The following is a 16,273-nucleotide window of genomic DNA, read 5'->3' as shown; positions in this document are numbered from 1 at the left end:
GCTCTCTAACCCGGTCCTCCCCAACCTGAGGTCTGAAGGCGATCCCCTCGAGTCCGGCTTCTATCACAGCAGGGAAGTCCCGGTCCCTGCACAAGAAAACGGAGGTGAAGAATTGGTTAAAGAGGTCCGCTTTCTCCTCTGACGCAACCACCAGATTGCCCAGCGTATCCTGCAGGGGTCCCACATTACCCGGCACCTTCTTCATCCTCCCAATATATCTGAAAAAGGACTTTTTGTTATCCTTAATCTTGGACGCCAGTCCGAGCTCCATGTCCACCTTGGCCTTCCTAACAGCTCGCCTACAGGCCCGAGCAGAGGAGGTATACTGCTCTTTGGAGATTTCACCCCCCTTCCACCGGGCGTACGCCGCCTTTTTATTTATTCATGCTGCCTCCCTGCCTGCGGAGCTGTCATGCACACTTGTCCTCACCCTGCCGTAGCCAACAGAGGAAAGGAAGAGTCTGATTTCTGTCTGCTCACGTCCCCAAGCTGCTACGGAGTTCAGCTTGATGGGGTGTGCTCTCGGACTAGACCGGGGCTGGGGTGTGGGGAGGTCAGTGGGATGCCTGGTGATGTTGCCATGCAGCTTAAAGCAGAAGGGAGAAGTTCCCAGAAGTAGCAGAAGCAGCCTGTGCTGCTGTTGCCAGCCCTCTGTCGAGTTCATGCAAAACAGCCGAAAGCCAGGAAGCCCAGGTGTCTGGAAATAGAAATGATTTCCCTTTGTGGTAGGCCTTAACTATGTAGCTCTTGGGCTGCTCACAGGGGCTGACTTTAGCTTGATAAAATGCACCAAAGCATTTGCTGTGGAGATAAATACGTGGAGAAGTGCATGGATGTTCCCTGGCAATAGTGACCTGGGAGCTTTCTTTTCTTGTAAATGCCCCTCCTGCAGCTTGGCCGTAGGTGATGGCAGAGGACAGAAGCCCTTCTGTGCACGGCACTGAGATACGTGGTTGCATTCTGGATTTCAGGCTCTCCTCTTGGAGACCTGGTTCTGGAGCATGTGCTTTGGTGGTAATATCTGTGTGGACCCCCCCGGGGCTCCTGGCAGTATGCCGTTAACCTTGTGTGGAGGAGGTGGCATAGATAGCAGTGCACCAGCCTGCCTGTGGGACAAGGCTGGGTAGCACCATCTGCTGTAGTTGTCTGTGGAGAATGAGCATGAGGTGCTTTCTGGGTGCTGCGTGTCTGTGGTGACGGGTGATTTTTTGGTGGGGGGCATTGCTCAACACATAGGAGAGAATAATGGAAGCAGCCATCTCTGTGGCTCGAGAGAGAATCCCCAGAATCTCTTGTGCTAGATAATCTGCCCCAGGCACTGATATAAGAGTATCTGAGGTTCATCTTAACCCCTTTGGTTTGGGTATGATAGAGTTGCTTTGCTGTGCCCTGGTCACAGTCTTCCCATTACACTGTTGTCACGTGTTGGACACCAAGCAGAATGGCTTTCTCCTGGACTGAGTCCGTGACAGTTGGTCTCTTCTTTAGTGATGCCATCTCCCTTGCAGCATCCCCCCAGGACTGTATTGCTGTGCGCTCACTGACATGTCACCTGTTCTGCTTCTCTTCTAGCCCAACTCAAATAACAAGGCACGGAAGAAAAAGAAGAAACGGAAAAACAAGAGGACTCCAGTCAGTGAAACTCCGGTACATCGGCATCAAGTTCTCAGGCGCTAGCACCCCTCCTGTCCTCCCTCCCTGCCCCATGGTTCCCCCTAAATCTGTGCAATGTTCTGGGTCTCCATACAAAAAGGGCTCCCCTATACTGCTCTTATTTGGAGAGCATAGCTGCTACTCCATAGTCTCTGAGTTCAGCCATTGGGATTCGACCAGCCCAGCAGCAACTGACTGATGCTGGAGTCTTCAAACCAGTGCCTCTTTCCATCTTGTCTTGGGGTGGAATTCTCTGGGATTTTGCCCTCCCTTTACACATTCCCACGTCCTTCCTGACCCAACCCCAGTGCCCCTTTCTGCTACACCCTGCCAGATGCAGCATTTTGTAGCTGTTAGTGCTCCAAGCACTGGCAGTAAGGGCCTGAGAGCCGCACTGGTGCTTTCTCCCGGGTGCCCTTCCCCTGCATAGCAACACACTTTACTCTTGCTGGGCTACTGCCCAGGTGACCATAACAACAAAAGTGTAGCCAAGAGCAGCAGCTGGTGCCAGGCATGGGGGTAGCGAATGTGTGTGTTCGTGGGACTGCAGTGTCCTGGCTGTCCCAGTCTGGCTAAACAGTCTCCTTCCAAGGAAGTTGCCAGGTTTTTCTCTGCTTTTTGCTGAGTCAGGAACCTCATCCACCCAATCTCTGTGTGCAGAAACAGTGATACAAACAAGATCGAGTATCGTTCAACCAAAGTATTCCTGTTGTCAAAGCCTTAAAAAAACAGGCCATTCAACCACACAGAACCCAAGTTTGATGTAGTTCAAATCAGCTTCTGTTAGTGGCCTCTTTGGCAGGTGCAGAGGGAATGCTTTCTTCTCAACTCATCAGCTGGTTTGGCTTAGAGACTGGCTTGTTCAAGACTCAGAGAAACCAGAGACAGAGCAGGACAGTTTGTTTTTCTTTCCCAGTCCAAGACAGCTCGTTGTGAGATACTGAAGGTCATGGTAACCAGAAAAAATTTGGTTAGCTCACTAAGGCAAGATCATCCTTCCTTTGTGTGCCTTAAATCTTATTGAAAAGTTTGTATTTTGGATAAACCAACTTAAGGGTGTCATGTTTAGCTAATTAGAATGTTTTTAGAAGACAGTTGTGCGTTTCTCTTTGGATGTCAAGTGCAATTTAAGGTAGATCATGAAGTGTTACCTTTTGAATTAGAAATGGCTGAATGCTGCTTTTCTTATGTAATAAAGTGTAAAACTGCAAGAATCTGAATAGAGGTAGAGCCGCATAAATAGGAGCGTGTCTAGAGACAGTATATCCTCTTGGTTAAGAAGTACTGAGTTGTACCAATTAGGCAAATAGCTTACGTGTAAATTAAAGCATGGTTCAAATATGTGCCTGAAATCAACCCCCTCCCCCAACCCAGTTTTTGCAGGTTTGGGTCCAAGCTTGGCTGGGATCCTTGTGAGCATTGCTGGGGGCGAGGACAGGCTGTCAAGTAGGCGTTGAAGGCTGGCTCCCTAGCGGACAGTTGTGTAGTGCTAGGAGTATTCGCAGTCACACTGAGATGCCAAAGAGCTTAACTTGAATCCAGTAGAAGTGGACCATGGCACTAGCAGTGTGGGTTGAGGTTGGGTGATGAGTTCAGACACCCACACTCAGACCTTCAGGTTGCTTTGCTGAGGCCAGAAGTGGACCCTCAAGATCTAGTGTGACCTACAGTGTCCAAGCCAGAGGCACACCTAGAGCCCCTTACTGTCAGCTTGGCTCCAAGCTGCTGGGCTGGAGTGGCTCTTTTAGTAAGACATCTAGGCTAACAATGGGGAACATGTGTGATGAGGCATCAGGGAGGGGCCTCAGCCTAGCGTGAGAGCTCAGTAGGAAGGGGAGGCATGTGGGAGCAAAGAGGCAGGGCAGAAAGTGCGGGTGGAGCAGCAAGGAGTGAAGCAAGAGCAGAGGACAAGGGCCTGATGTGCCAACAGGGGCAGGGTATGTGGGGCTGATGCAGTACTTTAACAAGGGCAATGTCTTGCTTGTGCCCTAAGGAAGATGACGACCTGGAGGATATTGACAGCCTCCTGGAGAAGATCGAGGAGACCAATGGGCACTCGCACCAGGTGCTGAGTGGAGTGATAGCAGACAGCCGGCCGCTGCTCTATGTGGAGCATAGGTACCACACCCCATCCCCTGCCTCCCTCTTGCTTTTCCAGGAGCCCTTCTGTTGTTTGTTGACCATGGGACATCAGTGCTGTAGGGAGATCCCATCCCCAGAGCTCTGGGTTATGGTCATCCCAAGCCAGCAAAGGGTCTGCTAGACAGAGGCCTTGAGTGGACTGTATTTGAGACTGTCAGCGACCCTGAATTGCAGCCATGATGGCTCAGCCTCAGGCATTCAGCAAAGCACATCTTCCCTTTCTCTGACACTGCAGCTGCCTGGAATGCAGTGCAGCGGGTTGCCCCTGGGCTGGTGTCATCCCTGTGTGCAGTGTTCCACGTCCACAACCATAGTGAGTTCATAGCTCAGCTGTGGCCCATGTGCCGAGCTGACTTGCAGGCAGCTCCACTGTGTGGCAGTTGATTGATGATCTTATCTAGAATCAGGCACTTGCACTAATGACAGCAGCTACCCTGGAGAGGGCAGTAGCATTATTCTCTCAGAAAAACCTTTGAGAGCTCTCAGCCTTTGCAAGCAGCAGGCTGAGCGATTGGCTGTGAAACCTCACTGTGGTTACATACACGGGTGGGTATCGTTTCCCTTATGGGTGAGTTGAAACCGTATGTAAAGCAGAAGCATCAGAGGTATTGTGTATTGTGGGGGTGGGTGGGTCCCATGCTGGCCTGCAGTGACTCTGGGTGAGTCTTCTCATCATGGGCTTTGGTTTTGCAGAAATTTGAATCCTGAGAATGAGCTGAAGAGATACTTTGGGGCCCGGGCAGTTCTGGGTGAGCAGAGGTGAGGCCAATCCTGCACTGCTAACTGTCGGTTCATAGAAATCACAGAGCAGTGGCGTTGGACGGGACCTTTGGCAGTCACATTTAGTCTAACCCCTTCCTGAGGCAGGATCAGCCCTGTCCAAACCAACCCAGACAAACCCATTGTCTGACTTCTGAGAAAAACTACAAGCACAAGACCTCACACTCAAACCTGCCACAGATAAAGCAGGGAGACCATTGCAGCCAACGTCCTGCTTCTATAAAAAGTTTTCAATTGAGACATCCCAGGGAGAGGCCCACACCCCCTGGTACACAAGAAGGCAAGCCCTACCCCCACCTCCTCAGCCTGTACCAATCTGGCCATGGGGTAAAATTCCTTCCTGACCCCAGTGCTGCTTCGGTCTGACCCTGAGCAGAGGGACAAGACCCTGTAACCAGGACCCTCCAGGGTTGAGTTCCAGCAGGAGTATTGGCACAGCCCAGTCCCCACCCCAGTCTAGGCTGCGGCCAGCACCCAGTGCCTTGGAGGAAGGCTTAAAATAATAATACCCCCCCATATATGATGCATGTTCTTCCCTGTCCTTGGTGTCCCAGGCTGAGCTGCCAGTGCTGCTCCTCCCCAGGGTGCCTGGTGTGTCCTGGAAGGGTGCTTACAGACATGGTCAGCCCTTCCTGACTTGTTGAAGAGGCCTCTTCAGGGTGGGGTCAGTGACTTAAGAGGAAAGTTGTATCCCTAGATGTGTGTAAGAAACCCAGGCTGTGTCCAGACTCTCCCCATGTCCTCGCCGTTGCTTTTGCTTCATAAGCCTTCCTCCCATTATGGACTTGGGCCTTTCCAAAGCCCCGTCTGGTAAAGAGGTGCTTGGTTGTTCCTAGGATGAAATCTCAATGGGATGTGTGGGGTGGGGCTTGCATCTTACCTGGGGGAGGTAGGGATAGGGTGGCACAGGCCCACAGGTGGTATCCCCAAGAAGCCGTGGGCAGGCCAGGCTGCTGGAGAGGTTGAATCCATTTAGGTGTGGTTACAGTCAGAGGAAGTGATGGCAGTGGTTGCCATATTCTGGAGACGGTCCCTTAGCTTCCCTTCACTATGCTTGCTCTGGTCCCATCCTGCATCCAGCTGATACAATCCATGAAGTATGTAGAAGGGATGGCCTAAGTGTTGGTTTCCACAGGCCACGGCAGAGGCAGCGCCAGTATGTCCGCAGCACATGGCTGACAGCTCCCAAGGACACCTGGCCACGCTACAGCAGGACAGGTGAGACCTCTGCTATGGCCTTCTCTCCAGCCTGTCGTGAGCCTGCACTTCCTGGTTCCACTGCTCGGCTGTGGCCAGGGCCTGGTCAGCCTGCAAAGGCTGCCGTGGCTCTTATCGGCCACCAGGCCCCAGCTTGCACTGGCTGTGTCAGCCCCTGGCATGGTGCGCTGCCTCTGCCTTGCTCGGACAGAAGCAACATTGCCAGCACCAGGCTGCAGCTTTGTGTGACTCTTTCATTTTCTTTCAAGGCTCACAGGTATTGCGTGTCTCCGGACCTAGAAGGGTTTTGCCCTTGGGTAGCATGTTTGGAGAGGGGTGGGGGGCAGACTCGGGGTTTTGGGGAGGTGTGGACACAGGAAGTATTCATCTTTGAACTCTCCTAGGATCCTTGGGAGGGTGGCTCATGGACTTACCAGCATGAACAGGGTCCCTTAACCCTAAGTGAATCCAGCTTTGGGGCAGAGAGGAGTTTGGAGGCTCTTGGCTTGTCTGTACCAGCTGGTGGTAGCTGTCTCCATCTCCCCAAGGGAGCACTAGCCCTTCGCACTCTCCTCCCAGGTATTGGTATGCAACTTCTGGAGACACGGCGGGGAGTGCAGTACTTTACCTTCGAGCACCATCGTGAGTACCAGCAAGTGCAGTTCAAGTTTCTAGACGCCGTGGAGTCCATGGACCCAAACAACATTGTGGTATGTCCGTCAGGCAACTGGCACCCCCCTTGCCTGGTACAAGGCGGTGAGCTTGTGATGATGAGGGGCCTGGGCACGACTGCCATCTTGCTCGGAGCAGTAGACTCCCGCGGGCCTTCTGCTAGATCAAAGTGAAAGACCGCCTGTTTGGGTCTCTGCTGCATGCAGCATTTCCTGGTCAGTTGTGGAGGGAGCTGGTGGGTCCATCTCGTGCAGGTGAAGCCAGGGCCAGGCGCCATGCTAGTGTGAGGCAGAACTTGAATGGTTCTGCGGGACATTCCTCCCAAGTTAGGGGCTTCCTTAGAGAACAGACCTCCCAGCCAGCAAACAAAGCCTTGTTGTCCTCCCTCTTCAGCTGGGAAAGGCAAAATACTACATAACATGACTTTTAAATGCAGGGTCTAACAGCTGTTCTATTTATAACCCGCTTCATGGAAGACGCTGCGCGTTTGCTCTTCCTGGTATGTGGGGAGAACAGTGCCTGCGTTGAGGTCTTGCTGAGCGTGTCTGAGCTTGTTAGACTGGATAACAACATTTATAGGACGGATGGGCAGGCTGGCAGCTATGTTGCTCCGTGCCCAAACGCAGCATGTTGAAGCTCTAAACCCGATCTTCCTCCGCTTCAACCAAGCACAAATAGATGCACTTGAGGGAGTTTTTAAAAGGACCCTTGTCCAGCGTCCTTTTACTTTCACTTCCCTGCCCTCTGGTCGCGTCTGTGGTCACCCTGAGCTTGTTGTCGTGCCAGCTTGTTCATCAGACCAAGGTGGTGAGAGCACATGGGCTTGGCCTTTGTGTAACAAGCCTGAGCCTTGGCCCTGATGTGGTCTCGTGTCTCATGCAAGAGGGCTGTGATGGCCAGGGGTAGGATCCTGTTACCTTCAGGCCTGGAAGTGACAGTGCTACTGAATGAGCCCAGCTGGGATCCCATTAGGGTCAATTTCCAGCACCCCTTTCCCTTGCTTTCCGAATCATACAGACTCCCTGCGTACAGCCCTTGTCTTCCTGCAGCCAGCCTGCCCTTGACTCCCACGGGGGTGTATGTGGGGAGGGGTACTTTGTGTGAAGGCTTATTTCCGCACACACACCCCCCCTCGGCTTTTCCCACAGCTCTTGCTCCAGATGAACCCATACCATGTGGACTCACTGCTGCAGCTCAGTGACGTGTGCCGGATACAGGAGGATCAGGAGATGGCCCGAGACCTCATCGGTAAGGGGGCGGGGCATGGACTAATGTGCTCTGAGCATCATGGCTGGAGCTGCCAGGTCGCCCCACTGATGCTGGGCAGTCCCAGTGTTTGGGCATGCCAGCTGTGGGGCGGGGATCAGAGCAGCACCTATGGTGCACCTGTGGTGCAGGCTTAGGTGTAGGACGTGTCATCTGCTTTTTAAGCGGGGCTGTTGCACCTGGGACAAGGCCAGTGGCACAGTGGAATGCCCCTGCAGTCCCAGGGAGCTGCTGAGTGACGCTGGTCTCTGCATCTTTGGTGCTGAGACCCCAGGCAGGCAGTGCTCAGAGCCCCAGGCCTGGCTGTCCTACAGAAGAGTGTGAGTGCTCACAGCCAGAGCACACAGTATGACCAAAGGCCCTGGCTTCTCAGTCCTTCATCCCAGAACAGCAGAGACAGTCCCTGGTCCCCAAGCCCTGCCTCAGGGCTAACTGGCATCTGTGACCTCTGCTGAGATGGCCCCTGAGGGAGCAAGTTGTTACCATGGCTGAGCTCCTCACCAGGAAGCGACACCAGCCTGTTCCACAACCCCGGGTCTCCAAGCAGCCGTCAGTGGGTCAAGTCTTGGGGTTTGGCTGTGGTGGCATTGTTGTGGGGTGCTGTGCTTGGTAAATGGCCTGCTGAGGGCCCATGTGTTGCTCGCAGAGAGGGCGCTCTACAGCCTGGAGTGTGTGTTCCACCCCGTGTTCAGCCTCACCAGCGGAGCCTGCAGACTCGACTACCGGCGGCCAGAGAACAGGTGGGCCAGCTGGCACTCCTCCCCCTTCGTCTCATGGTCGTTCACGCTATGTGTCCATGTCAGCATACAGCTGACCCAGCTCCTGGCATGGGCATTAGCTATAGAATCACTCTAGCCAGTAGTAGATGCTGCAGACGCTGCCTCCCCCCTGTACCTTGGGTTTGTCCATTAGCCCAGCACTGGCTTTGCAACCAGTTCTTTTGCATGGCCTATTGATTGCATATTGGGGTGTGTGGCTCCACCCAGCATGCACAGCCAGGGAAGGCCACAGGCCTTTGGCTGGCAGGCGCTGTGTTGTCACAGCCCTAAGCCTTCAGAAAGCACCCATGCAACACTCAGTCACTGCAGCCCGCTGGGGATGAGGACTGGGCTGTACCAGTGCTTCGACTGGTACTCAGCCTGGAGGGTCTTGTCCCTCTGCTCAAGGTCAGACCAATGCCAGATTTGGGGTCAGGAAGGAATTTTATCCCATGGTCAGATTGATACAGATGAGGGGATTGCCTTCCTATGGAGTGGGGACATGGCCTTTGCCAGGGACCTCTTGAGCATTTATTGACAGCCTGTTATAGAAATGGGACATTGGCTGCTGTGTTCCTCCCCCTGCTTTACCTGGAGCAGGTTTGGGGGTGATTGTAGTTTTACTAAGAGATTAGACAAGGGATTTGTTTAGGGTTGTTTGAATGGGGCTGATCTTGCCTCAGGCAAGGGTTGGACTAAACCACCTCTGGAAGTCCCTTCCAACCCCACTTCTCTGTGGTTCTATGATTTCTCTCTTGTCTCCTGGGTCCCAGGCCCCAGCTCCTTATCTGCTACAGACTGAGCAGGCCCGAGGGGTCTGAGGTGAGGATGAGCTGCATTGTTAAGATCTACAGCTCATCCTGTTCAATAAAAAGCAAGGAGTTGGGTGGGAGATGAAGTGCTGGGACCTCGCAGCCCACACCGTTGCCTGGAAAGCTTCTGGCCAGCATGCAGATGTGTGTGTGGTGGCTGCCTGTCCTCCATCTGAGATCTCCCACCAGTGTCCAGGCCAGCAATGGGGTCCCATCCTCAGGTGGGGAGGGGGGTGTTAGTCGTCACCTGGATGGGTTTGAAGCTGCTCCCCTCCTTGCAGAGCGTTTTACCTGGCTCTCTTCAAGCACATGATGTTTCTGGAAAAACGAGGCTGTCTCCGCACGGCGCTGGAGTTCTGCAAGCTTCTCCTTAGGTTGGTACCCAGGCTTGGGGCTGGGCCTGCCCATGCTGGGGGGAGTGCACGGTGGGTCTGTGTTGCTGCCACTTGGAGCTCTGATTCCTCAGAGGGACGTGCTGTCAACAGTGTCCTTGTGTCACATCTCACTGGGCTCGGCAGGGGCAGGGGAATCTCCTACCTCTGTTGTGCTAGAGAAAGCAGCAATCTTTGGAAGAGGACTTTGAGCAGGCCCACAGAGTCCCCCTGGCATAAGCCTGGGCCATCTCTTCTCTTGTGCTGAACTGTGGGTCCGTCTGGCTGACCAGGGTGGCAGGGGAAGAGTTGGGAGGTGTTTCTGCTGTCCTGTTATTCCTTTGACAGCTCTAGTGCCCTTGGGACAGATCCTACACTTGACGAGGATACCTGGGTTGTGGGGGCCTTGGAGAACCCTAGTTTGATCACACATAGCGCAGGCTGTAGGATTCCCTGGATGAGCAGGAGTCAGCCTGGGAGCTGCCCAAGAGAGTTTGCACCTCGCTAAAGAGAGCTGCACTCTCCCTCTTTGGGGAAAAGCCAGGCCCTGCTGTCCCATTTCCACCCTGCCAACTCCTGGCTTGTGCGTTTATTCTGCCCCTGCCTGATGCAGTGCTTCAGGAAACCTTCTTCTCCCATCCTAGACACAGGAATGCCACTAGCTGTGACCCTCCTGCCAAGTGGAGATCATAAACTCATAGGGTTCCCAGGGACCTCAAGTCATCTGGGCCAGCCCCTGAGGGGGAGGCTGTTCCCAAAACAGCCCAGTCCAGTGCTTCTCCAGACTCCTGAAGGAGTTTCCACAACTTCCCTGGCCCTGAGATGGTGCTTTCCCCCTCCGGTTCCATCTCAAACCATAACCGGTTTGGGGCCCAACAGAAACTCTGAGGCAGGACATCCTGTTTGGTGCCAAGGTGCATGCAGCTGCCGCAAACCGTCTTAACATTGTCCTGGTTTGTTCCCTCCTGACCTCCCCTCTCTAAAGCCTTGACCCAGAGAACGACCCGCTGTGCTCGCTGCTTATCATCGATTTCCTGTCACTCCGAGCTCGGGAATACACTTTCCTGACCCGTGTCTTCCAGGAGTGGGAGGTGAGCTGTCAGCAGGAGGGAGGGCAGAGCCAGCCAGGAGCAGTTTTGGGGGCTCTGGGAGCTGCAGGAGCAACTGTGCTGGGCAGCAGGAGGGTCCAGACCCTCCCTCCAATCGACAGAAAGGCAGCGGGGTAGTCTCCTGCAGCCCTCCTCTGCACCAGGCTTCAAGCGCTGCCCATGCCCTGCTCTGACAACCGAGCAGGGTGGGATTAACCCTTTGTGGGTCTGGTTTGTGGGCTATGAAGGACCTGCGTGAACCACTGCAGCTGGGGCATGAGGAACCCTTAAACCCAAGCTCTGAGCCTGACCAAAGCAATCAAGCGTGCATCACATTGCTTCCTCTGGATGGCTGAGGGGAAACTGAAGCACAAAATGGGGCCTGAGGAGTGCCCTTGAAGGCGGCATAGCATGGTGCTGCCTTGCGGGGCCACCCAGCCCCTCCAAGGTAACAATGAGACTCTTTTCCCCACCCCCCAGAGTCACCGGAACCTGTCCCAGCTCCCAAACTTCGCCTTCTCAGTGCCCCTGGCATACTTCCTGCAGAGCCAGCAGGAGGAGCTCCCGGACCCAGAGCGGGGCCTGGCACGTGAGAGGGCAGCCCAGCTCATCCAGCACGCCCTCATCATGTTTCCTAGTGGTGAGTTGGCAGCAGGCACCCCTGGGTGGCTTCTCGTCCCCTCCTGTGTCACCGAGTCCAGGACTGGTACTCATCCAAGAGCCATGCTTGGCATCCACAGAGTGGCACAGGTGGGCCCTGCCTTTGCTACCAGAGAGAGGTGACCATGGACTTGGTCCCACAGGTCAAAGCAGGGAGGCCGATAGGGACCTGAACTGCAGAGCAAGGCTCTTAGTGTGTGTGGGTTGGTGCTCCCTGTGCTCCCTTTCCACCTGGTGTTGTGGTGGAGCCACAGATCCCAGGCCCCTCAGGCCTGTGGGAAGACATCTATCTGCTGCTTCTGTCCCAGCTCTCCCTGCCCTTCCCCTGCCTATAGGTCTGTGCGCTTAGACCGGGGAAGGTGCGGGTCCCAGTTTCATAGTTTCATAGTTTCTAGGGTCGGAAGGGACCTGAGCAGATCATCTAGTCCGACCCCCTGCCATGGCAGGAAGAGCAGTGGGGTCAAACAACCCCAGTAAGGTGGTCATCCAACCTCCTCTTAAAAACCCCCAGGATGGGAGCCTGCACCACCTCACTTGGAAGCTAGTTCCAGACTCTAGCCGCCCTGACCGTGAAGTAGCGCCTCCAGTTGTGGAACGGCAGGAGGGTTTAACGCAGGTTCCCCAAGCCTGGCTGTTTGTGCTCTCTGCGTGCCTCAGAGGCACTGTCCTGCTTTCACTGTGCTGCCTGGAGCTGCTTGTTCACAACTTCCTCCAGCCAAGGCCCCTGCCCCTATGAGGAATCATGCAGTGCCTCTGGGCAGGAGGGGACAGAGATTGCCAGAACCAGCTAGTCTGTATCAGCAAGAATGACCAGCTCTGAACAAAGGGGGCCAGTCTGCGCAGCTTCTTACCATAAGCCATCCTTGTGCAGCTAGTGGTAGTGGCTAGAATGAGCTCTTTGTTCCCATGCCAAGGCCAGAGCTGGTAATGGCCTGAGCTGGCACCTTATTCCTTTGAAAACAGCTTGGGCCTGCTCCTGCCATCTGCTTTGGCCATAGCAGAGCCAGCATGGGTTGGGTGGGGCTTTTTCCCAGGCCAGGGCTCTCTGGGGAGCCTGGTGACTGGCTCTGACAGCAGTGCCCTGGAGCACGGGGTTGCTCTGTGCTTCCTCTCCCACAGTTCTGATGCCATTGCTGGATCGCTGCAGCGTGCAGCCAGATGCCCGTGTGGCCTCGCATGCCTTCTTTGGACCCACTGCACAGATAAGGTAAGGGCCTTGAGAAGTGGGGTCTCTGCCAGGCTGCTTAGCTCACTTGGTAGCTTTGTGCTTCTGTTTGCACAGAGGGGAATGACTGCTGTTTCCTGGCAGGGGTGGGGGGGGCTGCACATGCTGCATGGGAGAGCTCTCATGCCACTGGGCTGGGCAGAGGTTCATCCTACAGCTGGTGAGCCCTTTGGCACAAGGCCTAGATTGCACGTGTGCCCTGGGCGCTCTGCCTCCCTGTTCGCCTCGGCAAGGCCTCGGGGGTTTCTCGGCCCTGAGACTGAAATGGCTGGAGCCAGCTGTCCCAGGGAAGGGCTCTGTTGCATTCTCAGACCCGAGGCCAGATGACGTGGAGCTGGGGTGCAGATGGTGACCGCAAGGTCACAGTTCCCTTGGAGGGGTTGGCAGGCAGGGCCCACGCTGTGCTACAGCCTCCATGTTCTTCAGCCAGCCGCCCGCCCTGAACCAGCTGGTGTGCCTGTACGTGGCAAGGACATATGCGCTATGGAAGGACCCGGTCGTCATGTCCTGGCTGGAAACCAGTGTCCACGAGGTGCTGCGTTTGGTGGAGGCCAATGACCCTGCCGTGGAGGAGTCTGAGCGGAAGTGAGTGTGGCAGCGCGGGGAGGGACATCCCAGTGACACAGCAGTGTCAGCCCTGCTGCCCTGGGCCCAGGTCTGAATTGCTATGCATATATCCTGACAGTGCAGCTGGGAAGATGCTATGGTGGCCAGGGTGGCACCAGCTTGGGCCGGGGGTTAAAAACAGAGCTTGACTGCCTGGTCTAGGGGATCTGGGGAGGGATGTGCAGGGGCCGTTTCCAGGTCTCCGCTCTCCTTTGCGGCCTGCTGGCTCCATTGATCCATTCAGCTCAAGGAGAGGTGCTGCTGGCACAGCATACACTGATGACATCTCTGAGCCTCTCTGTGCCCTCCTCCAGGGGCTGGCAGCCCCTGCGGGACCCTGGTGCTGACCAGAGCCAGAGTCTTTGGGGGCTAGGATGAGGCAGGCGTGGCCCCTGGGAGGCAGGAAGGCGCCTCGCAGCTATGGGTGCAGCTCACGCAGGGTGTCCTCTGTGGCCTCTCTCCCCGTAGGCGGAAAGTGCGGTACCAGAGCGCGCCCAGGAACATCTACCGCCACGTCATCCTCTCGGAGCTGAAGGAGGCCACGGCCGCGCTGCCTCTGGTGAGGGCCCTGTGGGGCTGCGTGCTGTCATGTGCCTTCTGCCCTGAGCACGTGCTCTACGTGCCTGAGCCAAGCCCAGTGGGGAAGCTGTGGGGACTGACAGGGCGGCTGCCTTCAGCCACCTCTGGTCCATCTTGGCCTGCCCCTAAGCAGTCAGGGTTTGTGGCTCACTGCTGTGAGAGACATCCTCACACCAGCCAGCAGCAGCCCCTTCCTGGAGTCACTGGGGCAGGGGAAGAGCTGGGCTGAGGACTTCCCAGGCACCAGAGCTGTGTCCTGAAGGCAGGAAACCCCCCAGGTGCATCTGGTGCAACCTCTTGTGCCAGGGCAGTGCAGGGTGCACTCCCCTTTGACCTCCCTTGGGGTCCAGCACCAAGCTGCGAGGCAGCCCCCTTGCCTCAGAGGCTCAACCTATCTCATGCCCAGCGTGCTGTGCCCCTGGGGCTCCCTGCTGCAGGCTGTGTGCCCCAGGGCACGCTGCTGCCAGCACCATGAGCATGTCTCTGTCCCTGCAGGAAGTGACGTCGCAGCCCGTGATGGGGTTTGACCCACTGCCTCCCTTGGACTCTGTCATTTCCTACACAAGGCCTGAAAGGTATTGCCCCATCTTGCCCCGTTACCACATCTGGGGCTGCAAAGCGGGTGTGCGCACACTGGATAGCTAGCTGCTCAGCTACATGGTACATACGTCTTGTGTGCCCATCCACGCTGGGTACTGTTCCCCCTACGTGTATGGACTCAGCAGGCTGTGGGTGTCCAGGGGCAGGACAGTCCAGGAGGAAGCAGGCTGCTGCACTTCGCTTCAGGGAAACCCAGCATCCAGGTGGCACCGTGGGCTCGTGGGCAGCTTTGTGTTGCCAGGTGACAGAGGGAGCAGGCAGGGTCAGCCCCTCGTAGACCCGTGGCACCAAAGGCAGGGTAGGTGCAAGGGGTTCTGACATGAAACCGCGTGGGCTTCACTCAGCGGGGTCTTCTGGGTGTTCTCTTTCAGGACAAATCAACCATCCAGCGAAAGCACTTTATCTCTCTTCTTCCGATCGCTCTTGCCAAACTTTAACTTGCAGGTAAGCTTTGGCACCGGCTGCAAGTGCGTCCATGTGGGCACATCCAGCCTCGCCCGCTTACTGCATGGGGCCTGTTGTGCCTGTCCTCAGCACAGCTATGCACTCCCACAAGGGCAGGTCAGTTGGCTGTCCTCAGGCTGCACTAGGCAAGGCTCTGACTTGGGCAGGGACCCCAGCCTCACTTGTCATCGAAGGCATTTGCCCGCATCCACAAGGAGCCTCGCGTCCCTTAACTGACTCTGCAAAAGCAGCAGTGATGCTTCTCCCTGCTCAGTTCTGGGATAATTCAAGGGCTTGCGGGCTCTGCCCCAGGTTGTCCCCAGAATCACGGGTTGGTGGAACGCAGCCTCTGTCTGGTCCCCAAAGAAGCTGCAAGATTGCCACCCCCCAAGTCACCTGGGTGTGCCAACGCAGTGGGCTGCAGCGGGACCAGGACTTGGCAGCTGAGCCCACACCCCTGTTTACACCCTCTATGGACTGACAGGGCGGCCCCAACACTCTGCTTGGGATGGGGAGCATGGCTTCAATGGTGTGAGTGATCCAGAACAGCTTGACTCGCAGGCCTGAGAGCTGCCTGGGACCTACTTTAGCCCCTGGGCTGTGTGCGCATGTATCTGGCTGCACGTGCTCCCCAGTCAGCGTTCCACGCTACATGCTAGCTCCTGTGTTTCCAGGGGGCTGTGTTCGCTGCTGGCTGGGGCTGTCAGTGGGTGTTTTGGAGCTCCCTCTTCCTGAGCAGCTGTCATGGTGCAGGGAGATGGGGAGGGCCTGTGTGCCCCCTCCCCTCTGCTATAACCCTTGCCATGAAGGGAGCTTTGTCCCATGTCCTGGCAGGCTGGGACTGAACACACAGTGGTAGTTGGTTTGCTGCCCTGGCCCATGCTGTAGTCATGCGTGATGCTATAGGGTCTGTCACGTGCTGCTCAGGGCTTCTACCATTCATCAAGGCCCCTTACTCTTGTGTCCTGCCCCTGGGAAAGCAAGGCCTGGGGAGAAGCAACAGCCAGGGCCAGAAACAGGGCTCCTCAGCTGTAACTGTTTGACCATGGCTTCTCTCCCCTGAGCCCCACAGCCCCCCAATGTAGCAGCAGCCACTGGGTGTGTATGTGGGTGCTGAGCTTCTACCCAAGGGCTCCCCTGCACTTGGGTGCGGGACAGCTGCAGCCTGTGCACCCCTACCGCAGGTTCCCAGGGGCCGGGTGCTCAGCTTGCTCTGCTCTCATCACACGCCTGCACTGTGTTGCAGGGGGAGGTCAGACGTGACGGGGATGAGGAGGCCGGCGCAGGGCAGGACCTGAACCAGGGCGTGAACCGACTCATGGCAGCCATGCGGGACATGCTCGCCAACATCCAGTTCCAGGAGCCCCCACGGGACGACAACCCTGACGGGGATGGCGACGGGGACTGGGACTGACCCCCA

At 56.1% G+C, this 16,273-nt stretch overlaps 1 protein-coding gene across 1 annotated transcript in view; it reads left to right on the top strand.

Moving 5' to 3' along the window:
* TCF25 (transcription factor 25) overlaps positions 1-16,267 on the top strand; it is a 23,009-nt gene extending 6,742 nt beyond the window's left edge. The window contains exons 3-18 of the mRNA XM_019505369.1: positions 1,573-1,647; positions 3,647-3,771; positions 4,489-4,554; positions 5,711-5,793; positions 6,352-6,482; positions 7,593-7,692; positions 8,357-8,450; positions 9,562-9,654; positions 10,637-10,742; positions 11,220-11,379; positions 12,519-12,606; positions 13,051-13,209; positions 13,699-13,789; positions 14,305-14,384; positions 14,781-14,853; positions 16,100-16,267. Of these exons, the coding sequence (XP_019360914.1) occupies positions 1,573-1,647; positions 3,647-3,771; positions 4,489-4,554; positions 5,711-5,793; positions 6,352-6,482; positions 7,593-7,692; positions 8,357-8,450; positions 9,562-9,654; positions 10,637-10,742; positions 11,220-11,379; positions 12,519-12,606; positions 13,051-13,209; positions 13,699-13,789; positions 14,305-14,384; positions 14,781-14,853; positions 16,100-16,267 (1,692 nt within the window). The remainder of the gene's footprint in view (positions 1-1,572; positions 1,648-3,646; positions 3,772-4,488; positions 4,555-5,710; positions 5,794-6,351; positions 6,483-7,592; positions 7,693-8,356; positions 8,451-9,561; positions 9,655-10,636; positions 10,743-11,219; positions 11,380-12,518; positions 12,607-13,050; positions 13,210-13,698; positions 13,790-14,304; positions 14,385-14,780; positions 14,854-16,099) is intronic.
* Positions 16,268-16,273: the final 6 nt, after the last annotated feature.

Source organism: Gavialis gangeticus, unplaced genomic scaffold (assembly GCF_001723915.1).
Source record: "Gavialis gangeticus isolate Ggan-Ray unplaced genomic scaffold, GavGan_comp1, whole genome shotgun sequence".
Classification (NCBI taxonomy): Eukaryota; Metazoa; Chordata; order Crocodylia; family Gavialidae; genus Gavialis; species Gavialis gangeticus.
The sequence above is the reverse complement of the archived record's forward strand: the minus strand, read 5'-3'. Positions and strand labels throughout refer to the sequence as shown.